Genomic DNA, 12862 nt, shown 5'->3' on the forward strand with positions numbered 1-12862 from the left:
AGGCTGACACTCGTAAATCACATACGTGGTGTTAAACCATGTGTCTTGTGACAGCAGTCTCGCGTGAGCGTGCACGTAAAGTCATTCCGAGCCAGCTTCGATTCCGCTATACCGCTATACCGCAAAAACGTGAATTAAACTAAAAAGTAGCAAGCAAGAAGATCCAACGCCCACCATGTTCCATCGTGTTCTAATCGTATAAAGCATCTACACATAGAATCAGCTCTGATACCACTGTAGGGATTCGTAGCATATAAAACAAAAAATTCCTACGCAACAACAAATAAACCACCAAGATCTAATATAGGAGATGCATCTAACGATGCAGTAGCATGCAACAATGAGGTAACTTGATTTGTGTACCGTTACAAATCGGGTGCGGAAGCTTAACGGTTGGTGTCGATGTAGACGATCATGATCCGTTCAGTCTTGGCAATCCATCTCGATCAACTTCTTCGCTTGTCCAGCGACTCCATGTGATGCACACGTATGACTTGATGACATTGGCTCCTTCTTACTACAGCATCACGACGACGTGACGATGAACTTGGTGCAAATCCGGCAGCGCTTCGCCCATACTTCTTTTCGGAATTCGCCGGAATTAGGGTTTCGACGAGATTTCGGCGATCACCGACGGAGGTCCGAGGACCAACGGAGGTAAACGGTGTAGGATGGAGGAGGACCCCGATGAGGACGGGCGACGACGGCAGAAGGCGGAGAGGTGGCCAACGATGGGCGGTAAGGCGGCGGCGCTGGGCGTGGGGAGCTCGGGGATGCGTGGCTCTTGTGAACTTGTGATGTTTTTTGCCAGCCTCGAGGCTCCCGTATATAAAGGCTCGGAACCGAGAGGCCGTAGTATCTCTGAATTCTAATTGGACTCCCGATCAAACCTTCTCAAACTCATATTGAAACCGAATAAGGAAGACCCCAAGTGAATTAGAATAGGAAAAAGAAAACTCCTCCCTCCCACTTCCAAACCGAGTGGAGGGAAGACTTACAGTTTAAAACGTCTAAAAGTTCAAATTTCTTATTGAAATTATAATTCCTCAACCACCACCCTATAGCAAGGCAAATTACTACCCTCTCTATCCAAAATAATTGGTGTTTTAGTTTTTTCTTAAATCATATTTCTCTCTATTTGATCGAAGTTACATAAGACATATCGATATCTACAATATCAAATCTATATAGCATACAAATGCATTATATATATTAAATGTAATAAAACTAAATGTGATGGTAGTTTCGTTGAACCTAGAACACAAATCATATTATGTAACTCTAGAGCGAGTAGTAAAGAAGAGGAAGATATATACTATCTCTGTTCATAAAAAGATGTGGCAAGTTCATTTAAATTTAGATGTATCTAACACTCTTTAGTGTATAGATGCATTTAAATTTAGATAAATTTCCGATATAGTTTTATGGATGAAAGTATTGAATATTCAAATTGGAATGAGTAACTAACTATTATTTTTCAAATTGAGATGGTCAAATGGCTTAGATGTCCCCATTTCACTGGTTCTCCTTGGCTCCTCCTCCACTGCCCTCCTCTTCTTTTCTGCCGAAAAACCAAATTCCTCCAGATCTCCTCTCAGTTTTGGATCCCTCCCTCGCTAGCTGCCAGGACGCTCCTAAATCCCCATCGAGGTCGAATCATGGCAGAATCAAAGAGGCCGCGGCCTCCATCACCGTCGCCGGCGGCCGGATCCAAGGTTTTCGACGACAGCGATCTCCTCTGGGAGATCCTCATGCGGCTCGACTTCCCCACCTGGCTCGTCCGCGCCGCCCTCGTCTGCAAGCGCTGGCTTACCCACGCCTCCGATCCCGCCTTCCTCAGCCGCTTCCAGGAGCGCCACCCTCCCCGCCTCCTCGGCTTCTACGCCGAGAGCGCCTGCAAGGGGCTCCAGCAGTTCGTGCCTCTCCCGGGTCTGCCAGGGGAGCTCTCCGCTGTCGTCCGCCAACCCGCCAGCTTTGATCTCACCACCGAGTGCTACTGGAATACATCAATCGAGCACTGCCGAAATGGCCGCCTCCTCCTCCGCCACACAGGCTATCACAAATCTATATACCAGGTGCGCAGCCCGCTGAACCTGTCAAGAGACGGGGCCGTCGTTGCAAGATGCCCTATGTCCATCGCGGACGAGGAGCGCTATTGCTCACATATGCTGCTCCCCAATGGTGGCAACGACGGTCTGTCTGTCAACTTCGTGTGTAGCCAGCGGAAGGTCTTCGCCAAGGTACGATTCTTTAGAGATGGAGTCTGCCATGATACCCAAACATCGGGCTCCATAATGCTCCCGGCACATTGGAAAGTATCCACCATGAACCGTAGTTTGCTTCACGACGGCAACGGCAAGCTGTATATGTTGGGCACAACGGGGTACATACTTGGGCTGGAATTGGCGTCCACAAGCTTATTCTTCATTGAGCTTCCAGATGATGTGCGATATCAGCGCCCCGAGACCCTTCAGCTCAGCCTCAAGATATCTCAGCAGGCACTTCATTCCGGGGTTTATCTCATCACTCTGGTGAGGTTTAACATCCACGTTTGGCTCCACTCCACAGATGGCAACAGTACTGGTACTTGGGTTCTTGTTGATACCATTTGTTTAAGTCAGGCGTTTGGCCATCTTGTTAAATCTGATTGGGAATCAGGGTCCTCGAGCATTAGTCTGGCTGGGTCCGGGGACAATGCTGAATTTGTGTTCGTAGGTCTGGATGCTGAGATCTTTTGCATGTATATTGGGAGCAGGAAAGTGGAGAAGGTCTATGAGATGGAATATAAGAATGATCAACTGTATCGGATTTATCCTTTCATGATGGTCTGGCCACCCATCTTCCCAGCATTGGTCCAAAGACATGATCAAGAGGAAATTTCTGAAAGTCTACCTCCAGGTGCTCTGCGTAGTGACTGATGAGGTTAGGGTATGTGATGTGCTACCATTCTCCATTGTAATGCTGCAACGCTAGCTTGATGTGGAAGTTTAAGCTTTATGTCATTCTGCAATTTTCTAGCTCTGTCTCATGTAGTTAAGAATTATGATATATTTTTGAATTAATGGTTTGTACTGTTTAAACCAGAAATCAATTATCAATATCATAACATAATTCAGACACCTTTTCCCAAGCACAAAATTCTGATCTATGCTTCTTTCCCAAATACTGTTAGCAAATTGTTTGTTTAACATAACATAAATGTGACAACTCCTGATTTATCTGTCATAGTGTTTCAATCCACTAACAGAACCCCAATCATGATGCATGTCCATTCTTTACTGCTTTGCTATATCTGCATATGATACTTAAGTTTCCAGGGATCGATATTTTTACATAGCCAGAGCACTTGGGTTCATCACAAGTACACACCATTGATTCTGAGCCTAGTGAAACGATGTACCGAAAGTTCCATACATATTTCTGTTAGTGATCCATGCCACGTGCGTTACAACTATGGAACTTGTTATCCTGATGGTAGAGATGTGGTAAACCAACTGGGGCAGGAGAGCTGAAACCCGAAGGAAACTGTATATCTCTATCTCGGAAACTTGTCCATTTTCTATATTTTGAGAAGCACGCAGGAGAATTTCGTATTTTTGCGGTGAATATAGGAAATGAATTGACATGTTCTCTGACTAGGAGTGAAAAGATGCAAAACAATCAATTGAAAGCTGAACGATCTAGTGCTGAATCTGCCACAAATCAAATGATTGTGACAAATGTCAACTGTATTATTCTTACTATAATGTAATGTACAGTGTCTATAATCTTATGCTAGGGCCTACTTTACTCCACATAAATCTAGCTACTGCTTAACAGAAGCTATGCCGTCGGAATTCTCCTTGAGTGTGCTGGTATGATCTTTTTGAAATACATGTGCTGGTTTGATCTGGTGTATTCATATTTGTACCTTTACTCCAAAGGAGCTAGAAGCCTATGGTGGATGTTTATAATTACTCTTGCTAGTTTGATGTTAGTTATTGGTAGGATATTGATGAGAATACAGTGGAGTCAGAGTTGGCATAATCAATCTATTCTTCTTGGCATAATGTAATGTACAGTGTCTATAAATCTAGCTCCTGCTTAACAAACAGAAGCTATGCCTTCGGGATTCTTGTTGAGTGTCCTGGTCTGATCGTTTTGAAATATGTGTGCTGGTCTGATCTTGTGTATCCATATATGTAGTACCTTTACTCCAAAGGAGCTAGAAGCCTATGATGGATGTTTATAATTACACTTGCTAGTTTGATGTTAGTCATTGGTAGGATATTGATAAGAATACAGTGGGCATCATAGTTGGCACATTTAATCCATTGAAGAATGGGAGGTAAGCTTCCTCCATCAGTCCTGTATGCACGCTATAGTTGTGGTTGTTGGTGTTGGTGATGATTCAAATAAATTTTGTAGTAAAATGACATCTATATTGGTCAAGAAGATGAATGTTTAGTGTTTCCTCCTGGGTAGAATTCATTCATCAGTTTGAACAAATGGAAATAATGCACAGTGCTGTATGCACGCCGTAGTTGTGGATGTTGGTCTTGGTGATGATTCACATCAATTTTGTAGTAAAATGACACCTATGTCGGTCAAGAAGATGAATGTTTAATGTTTTCTCCTGGGTAGAAATCAGTCATCAGTTTGAGCAGATGGAAATAACGCACAGTGCTGTAGTTGTGGCTGTTGGTCTTGGTGATGATTCACATCAATTTTGTCGTAAAATGACACCTATGTTGGTCAAGAAGATGAATGTTTAATATTTTCTCCTGGGTAGAAATCAGCCACCAGTTTGAACAAATGAAAATAATGCACAGTGCTGTATGCACACTGTAGTTGTGGCTGTTGGTCCCGGTGATGATTCACATAAATTTTGTAGTAAAATGGCACCTATGTTGGCCAAGAAGATGAATGTTTAATGTTTTCTCGGAAGAAATTAGTCATCAGTTTGAACAAATGGAAATAATGCAGTGTTGTATGCACGCTGTAGTTATGGCTGTTGGTGTTGGTGATGATTCACACCAATTTTGAAGTAAAATGACATACATATTGGTCAAGAATGTGAATGTTTTATGTTTTCTTTTGGGTACAAATCAGTCATCAGTTTGGCCAAAATGGAAATCATGCATGTCTGATTTGATGCCAAAATTTGGCTTGCTAATGTTTTTATTAAGAAACCAAAAAATATATTGCCTGATTTGATGCCAAGATTTGGCGTTCTAATGCTTTTATTTAAAACCAAGAAAATATTGACCAGATTTTTTTTGCCTGTTTTGATGATTTTTTTTTTGGTTTGCTAATGCTTTTATTAAAAACCAAAAAATATTGACCAGAACAAAAATATATTGCTTGATTTGATGACAAAATTTGGGTTGCTAATGTTTTTATTAAGAAACCAAAAAATATATTGCCTGATTTGATGCCAAGATTTGGCGTTCTAATGCTTTTATTTAAAACCAATAAAATATTGATCGGAACAAAAATATATTGCTCGATTTGATGACAAAATTTGGCTTGCTAATGTTTTTATTAAGAAACCAAAAAATATATTGCCTGATTTGATGCCAAGATTTGGCGTTCTAATGCTTTTATTTAAAACCAAGAAAATATTGACCAGATTTTTTTTGCCTGTTTTGATGATTTTTTTTTTTGGTTTGCTAATGCTTTTATTAAAAACCAAAAAATATTGACCAGAACAAAAATATATTGCTTGATTTGATGACAAAATTTGGCTTGCTAATACTTTTATGAAAATGCAGAAAAAATATTGACCAGAGTGGGATTTGATGCCAAGATTTGGCGTTCTAATGCTTTTATTTAAAACCAATAAAATATTGATCGGAACAAAAATATATTGCTCGATTTGATGACAAAATTTGGCTTGCTAATGTTTTTATTAAGAAACCAAAAAATATATTGCCTGATTTGATGCCAAGATTTGGCGTTCTAATGCTTTTATTTAAAACCAAGAAAATATTGACCAGATTTTTTTTGCCTGTTTTGATGATTTTTTTTTTGGTTTGCTAATGCTTTTATTAAAAACCAAAAAATATTGACCAGAACAAAAATATATTGCTTGATTTGATGACAAAATTTGGCTTGCTAATACTTTTATGAAAATGCAGAAAAAATATTGACCAGAGTGGGATTTGAACCCACGCCCTTTCGGACCAGAACCTTAATCTGGCGCCTTAGACCAACTCGGCCATCTGATCATTTTGGTATATAAATCGTGAAGCCAGTAATTGTCGTCTACAAACACGCTACAAATTGGCAACTTTTCATGATATTGGTAACACGAGACCTTGTGCTGACAAGCATTAGCATGCCTATGGTTCCACTATGAAACCGGGCAACAGTAATAATCTTTTCTCAAAAAGACAATCCCAGACTGTTCTTTCGATATTCTATCGTCACATGGTAGTTTTCTCAAGCTCTTACAAACAACAGAAAGTTTCTGCATTGCATCTTTCTGGTTGCCAGGCATCTATTTGCAGTAAATACGGAGTACTTGATATAATTCTGCAGCACCTCAGCATGAAATCTTCCATTATAGAAGCACTGTGCTAATCGCATACGTTACCCTGAAACTCCCATGTAATACGGGCGTGGATCCTCTACAGTTCTTCAATTACTGTACCGGGTACAGTAGTGCAGAGATCTCACGTCTATTTAGATCTAACGGGGCTCAGTACTAACCATAACCGGCACCGTTTTGTGATGGAAATAATTAGGAATAAATTCCCTATGTTTAAGGAGGCGTGAAGGTACTGGACACCAATTGATGGACGTCAGATGTAAATGGACGTTAGATATCTCAATTACTGTACCGGTACAGTAACTGAAGAACTGTAGAGGATCCACGCCCATGTAATACATGCTGAACATCTCCGGCCTTTGCTAATCAAATTGGTCCCATGTAGTAATTCACGCTGAACAGTGTCACAGACGGTGGTCGTAGTCCGAATAGGTCTTAATCGTACTTGTTAATCATGGTGCCGCGCCAGCAGTCACGAGCTGAGCCACCGGATTTGGCCTGTGGATTACTGGATGCCTCGCTCCCTACGGCACAGGGAGTCTCTCCTGCCTCTGATGATCACATCAACTTAACAACTGCAGAGGTCTCCAAGCTTCCGGTGATTGTGACGCCAACAAACGCTGCCCAGGTTAATTAAGAACAACGCGTGAGATATTTAATTCCTGGTATACTTGTGGATATCCCGTATCCGACGGCTTCCTGTGAAAATCTTCAGAGTTCCCCTGGAATTCTGATATCCTGAACAGTGTATGATTTACAGTTTTGTTCGGACCAATAATTTTGTTTTACTACACATTATTAAGTTCCTCCCTTATTTGCGGTACCGGAATAGTATATCCTACAATTATTGGCAGGTCAGTTTAGATCGTAGTGTATAGCATGACCTAGAATTGACCAATTACCGTCTTCGTCAGCGATCATATAAACAACTAGCGGATCACATTATCGAAGTAATTTCCTATTGTGTGTTGCCAAGCGCTGTTTCTTCTGTTCTTACGCATATTCCTGTTCTTTCGTCGGACATTGTCTGACGGATGTGCCATTCTGCCAGCACGATCACATTAGCAGGACTCTCAGACAAACTAACTGGTAGTAGATCACCATCCATCTACAGCTGGTGTAATCTATACAGTATTTTTATTTTTTGCGTGTGTGTGGCTTGGTCACATGACAGCGCAAGTCAACTCGTTGTCCGCTTGAATATCAAGCATCCCTCCCTGGTCACTTGGTCAGAATATGCAAGCAGAACAAAAGTTCCAATGGATGAGACGAACAAGCAACCAAAACTGTGTGCCTGCTGATACGATCATGTACATGGGGAACGAAATTTACAAATCCGAACAGACGACTCTACAACTTTCTCATGTATACTTCTCAACTGCTGCAACCATCAATAACCGAAAGATCAAGAGCCTGAAGCCATCAGGACATCAGGTGAGAGCAAGATTGCTTCAGCGAGCGCAGGCGCAGCAGTAGGAGACGAGCCGGCCCCACGCTGCCACTCCGGCGGCGGCCTTCTTCCTCTTGTTCTTGTTCTTCCTCTTCTTTCCGTCATCTCGCGGGCCTCGCGGCGCGTCGTCCATGCCGCCGAGCATCTCCCACATGACGTGCACGTCCTCGTACTCGCACGTACGCACTTCCTTGCGCAGCTCGCCAAGCCCTGCACCATCATCAGTCTCAGAGAACTGTTCGCGGTGCGGTCCATCGCAAGAATATATACAGAATGAACGAAGAAGGAAGAGAAGCTCACCGGTGGTTCGCCGGAGGCCTAGGCGCGCGCTCAGGCCGTGCCACACCCGCTTCACCGGCACCGCCGCGCGACCGAGGCATGACGGCGTCCGTCCCTCCATGTCTTCAGCCTCTATCTCTCTCTCTCTTCAGAGCTGAGATGTTGTCTTTGTTTCTGACTCCTGCTTCAGCTGCGCTCCTCTTGAGTCTTGACGGACCTGAGAGGAAGCAAAGCCCAGAATCTCACCGCTATCTTTCTCTCTCACGCACACGCCCACACTATCTGTGGTGCCGTTGAGCTCTCCTTCATTTATAGGAGAGCAAGAGAGAGACAGGACCAGTCGGCCTCCATGGTGACCGTCTGGCGTGGACGCGGCGAGCAGGCACGTGGACGCCCACTATGCCTCGCAGCGTCTTCATCTTTGCGCCTTCCCGCCGCGCTCGGTAACTCAACGGCATGCGAGTGGGGATCCACGGCTCGCCGAGTCAATCCAGGATGGAGATTGCAGCGGCCAGAACTAGTTGCTCTGGAGCCCGTACTCTTTTCAAAAAATAAAAAAAAATCAGCATATGTTTTTCTTCTTTCAGAAAATGGATTTCTGGAGAATCATTCTAGCTAAACTCTGATTAGTCAAATCTGTCTTCTTGTGCCGGGCAACCGGTTTGTTTATTATCTTTAGAGTTTACACTAGACTAGATACATGCACATCACTCCGTCAAAGGGCAGAGGCGATGGCTGCTTGATCGATGGAGCGTCCCTCACAATTTAAAAGCTTTTCTTTACTATAGTAGCGTAGAAGATGTTGCTATCCGAACAGTCATGTCCTACTTGTAAGGCTAAACAAAAACAAAGTGCAACGTGATGCGAACGCTATCTCACAAAACAAAACCAAATGGTGTACTTTTACTACTCCTACACTAAATCAACGGCTGTACTTCACCAAGTGAGAGGGGAAAAAAAGTACGAACCGAGGAGCAAGACTCCACTTCTGCACTTACCTTGAAAATGATAAGAGCATGCCCACTCGTTTGGGCTCCCCACGCCCAAATCCGGCGAAATTTTCGTCCGGATTGGAGAAAGATTTGGCGTGGGGAGGCCCATTTTCCCAGCCGCGAGCCCAGGATGGATGCAACGTAATACGACGAATTCAGACAAAATAGGCGAATTCGTTCAAACATAAGCGAAATTTAATGATATTTAACATATAGAGGCGAGTTCGTACATAAATAGGCCGAATTCGTACATATATTTGAATTTGGCGATTGGCAAACTAATACTAAAACTAAAAGCGGCCTCCTACATGCCGAAATGGCGGTAGAAGGTCGTGTAGTCGCCGCCGTCGTCGTCGTCGCTGGAGCCGGCGTCGTCCTGGGGCGGCGGCGCCTCGTACCAGCGGCTCGTGCCCTGGCCAGCGTCGCCGGCGCGTGGAGGCGACGGCCGGTAGATGTCGTCGTCGCTGCTCTCCTCGAGCTTGATCACCTCCCTGGGCGCGGCGTTCCGCGAGGACGACGGTGCGGCGGCGCGGGCGGCGAGTTGTCGCGCGGCGGCCAGATCCAACATCCGCCGCCGCTGCTCCGCCTCCCCGGGCGCTCCCGCCGCGCGCTGGACCACTCCAGCGCGGCGTCGATGGGGAGGCTGTTGTCGGCGGGCACCAGGTCCTTCGGCGACACGGCGACCGCCTCCGCCACCGCGGCGTCCTCCGCGCGCTTCGCCTCCTCCTCGGCGAGCTGGTTGGCGGCGGCCGCGGCGGCCTCATTCTTCGCCGTCTTCCTCTTCCGCCCGCGTTGCGGCGAGGAGGGCTGGTCGCGGATGACGAGCGCGCCGCTGCTGCGCCCTCTGGTCGGCGGTGGAGACGCCGGCTCCTTCTTCACGGTGGCCGGAGACGGCCACTCCTTCTTGACGGTGGCCGGCGTCGACCCGCCGGACCTAGACGCCGACCTCGAGCCCGACGACGAAGAGGACGGCGCCATCCTCCTCGGTATCCAGGAACTACCGTGCCGGCGCGACACGGTAGCCGCCACCGGCGGCGGCATCCCCAGGACAGGGGAGTTCCCGTCCTCGATATGCGCGAGCACATTCTCGAGGGTGCGGTTGGGCGCGCTCCACCATCGGCGGCGGCCGGCGGCGTTGTTCCTTGCCGGAGGAGGAGGAGGGCCGTCGTAAGCGGCGAGCTCGCGTTCGTACCTTCGCCGGAAGAACGCGATCCACGCTTCGTGGTTGTCGGGGAAGAAGCGCGGATCCGCGCGCTGCTCGTCACTGAGAGTGACGAGCACCTCGTCGATCGCCTCCCTGAGTGCGCCGCCACCGGTTGGCGGCGGCGGGATCGGCACGCCGCCTGCGCTCAGCCTCCAGCCTCCCGGCGCGCGGAAGTCCGGCGGCGCAGGGTAGCCCGCCGCGTGCAGGAGTCGCCCCTCCCATTGGTGGAGAGAGCGGCGGCCGAAGCCGTTGTTGGCCGCACCGTCGTTCGCCATTGCTGGTTCCTTCGAGTTCGGGGATGATTTGGGGGAAGACGAGCGAGGAGGTGAATGCGGGGCAGCCGGGGTAGTTCGGCGATAAATAGCGGTAGGCGCGCATGAAACCGAGGCGACGGCATTAACTCGCCGCGTGGAAGCTACGCGTCCGGCGAATGCTGACCGGCGGCAGGCTTACAGCGCGCGGAAGACGATGCGATGAGGACGACGATCGGTGTCTCTCGTCGACAAGTTGGGGCCACCAGACGCGCGGGAACGTTTCGCGCGTTTTCGTTTCGTCCGGAGTCCCCGAGCGCTCCCCGGGGGGCCGGGGATGGCGTGGGCTCACCGGATGGATGAAGGGCCAAATCCGGACGAAAACGAGGAACCGGGGGCGCGACTGGGCCGAATTTCGCCGTCCGGATGGGAAAAACGTCGCTCGGGGGCCTCGTCGGGGGGACGAGTGGAGATGCTCTAAGTCCTACGTTGTATTTCCTCCGTCTATAAATAAGTGATTCGGATTTATCTGTATTCATATGTATCTACATACCAAAAGCATGTTTGATTCAGAAGTTCTCTTTGTAGGATTCTTATCTACAAGATTTTTTCCTATATAGAATTCGTTTGGTTCAAAGGATTGAACCCTCCTAAATTTCTATGTATTGTTTTCCTATACTACAATCTCATAAAATTTCTAACCGGAAGTTTCACCTCTTGGAAAATTCTGTGTGTGTCTATGACATCTATGACATGTACTCAATCTCTATAAAAAAAATCTGCATTTTAAATATGGTGTAACCAAACGATTTATGCTACTAATTCCTTCATTCTTCTGTTTATGTAGGATTTTCACATGGCATGACAAGCTGTTCCCACGTTTTTTCTATTCTCGTGCTTTTCAAATCCTTTAAATCAAACATGCTCTAAAACACCTCTTGACAAATCTGAGTCGCTTAATTATGAACGGAGGAAATACTTCACCAAAAGCATGTGGGCTCAATTTTAAATTTCTGCTAGAATGTTCCTCGCTTATGTCTTATTTTTTTGTTGTAAATATGTTGTATGCTGAAATGATCAAGTGAGTGACAAATTGAGGCCAAGATACACATAGCCTTTTATTTAATTTTTTTTTAAAAAAAATCTGGAAAACAATCGTATAGGTAGCTAAACAATCGTATACTATAAACGTGTAAAATCTCAATACGAACTACTTTATATTATAGGTACGCAAAAATAACAAAATCCAACAAATTATACGGTGTTGAAATGTGCACTATTTTTTAAATCAGATATTATCATTTTTGTGTAGTCTAGAATATGAAGTAGTTCGCATTGATATTTTACACATTTATAGTATACATCATTGGTTACCTTAAGATTTTTTTTCAAATTATTTTGAAACTTTGAAATATAATTGTTGATTTTCAGGCGTGATCAAGTCTATTTTTTTCCATAGGAAATCAGATCTGTTTTAGTTAAGTTCAGGAACCATGCCAAATTCGGGAATCATGTCTGAAGTCTAGTGTGCATAGGAATATCAACGATAATGTGTTACTTAAAAGCCACACTCTGGAAGGGGGTGCCAACGGACTCACACCCCACTCTGAACTCTGAAGTGAACCTCTTTACCCTGTCAAGCTAACACGAATTCTCAGCCACGAAATTCAGCCGCTTTTATCGCCAAGGAAAGGCCCATTAGGTCATTCTTAGAGAACATGTTCAGAGATGGACACCTGGGTTAATCTATGGTCGTTCCAGATTGTTGAGATACATATCTTGTATATCCGGATGTGGATGTGTATTCTCTATAGTTATTGTATAGCGATACATATCTTTGTATTTACTATTGGGCCCGCCTCCTTCCTTGTATAGTCGAGGACGTGGCCTATATATGTACCGCCATATGCATCCGATCAATACATCGAGCATTGCATCTCTCTCTACATGGTATCAGACACCTCCTAGATCCTAAACCCTAGCTGCACGCCGCCTCTCTCCCCTGCGCGCCGCACCCCCCCCCCCCCACCCCTAAACCCTAGCCGCGCCGCCTATCCTCCCTCTCTAGTCGCGCGCCGCCTCCCCTTCCCCATCATGTCAACCCCTAGCTCCAACCCCTTCGCCGACTCCTCCAACCCCGACCCCGGCCAGCTC

At 45.8% G+C, this 12862-nt stretch overlaps 1 protein-coding gene and 1 non-coding gene across 2 annotated transcripts; one reads left to right on the top strand and one right to left on the bottom strand.

Annotated features, from left to right (window-relative positions):
* The first annotated feature begins 1519 nt into the window (after window positions 1-1519).
* Window positions 1520-3091, top strand: LOC127333603 (uncharacterized). Its single transcript, XM_051359991.2, has one exon. It carries the CDS (start codon window positions 1659-1661, stop codon window positions 2916-2918), a length of 1260 nt encoding a protein of 419 aa, XP_051215951.1. The 5' UTR covers window positions 1520-1658; the 3' UTR covers window positions 2919-3091.
* A 3037-nt stretch (window positions 3092-6128) lies between these two features.
* Window positions 6129-6209, bottom strand: TRNAL-AAG (transfer RNA leucine (anticodon AAG)). Its single transcript has one exon. It is a non-coding gene; the product is annotated as a tRNA-Leu (tRNA).
* Between the last annotated feature and the right edge of the window lie 6653 nt (window positions 6210-12862).

This window comes from Lolium perenne, chromosome 2 (genome assembly GCF_019359855.2).
Source record: "Lolium perenne isolate Kyuss_39 chromosome 2, Kyuss_2.0, whole genome shotgun sequence".
Taxonomy (NCBI): domain Eukaryota; kingdom Viridiplantae; phylum Streptophyta; class Magnoliopsida; order Poales; family Poaceae; genus Lolium; species Lolium perenne.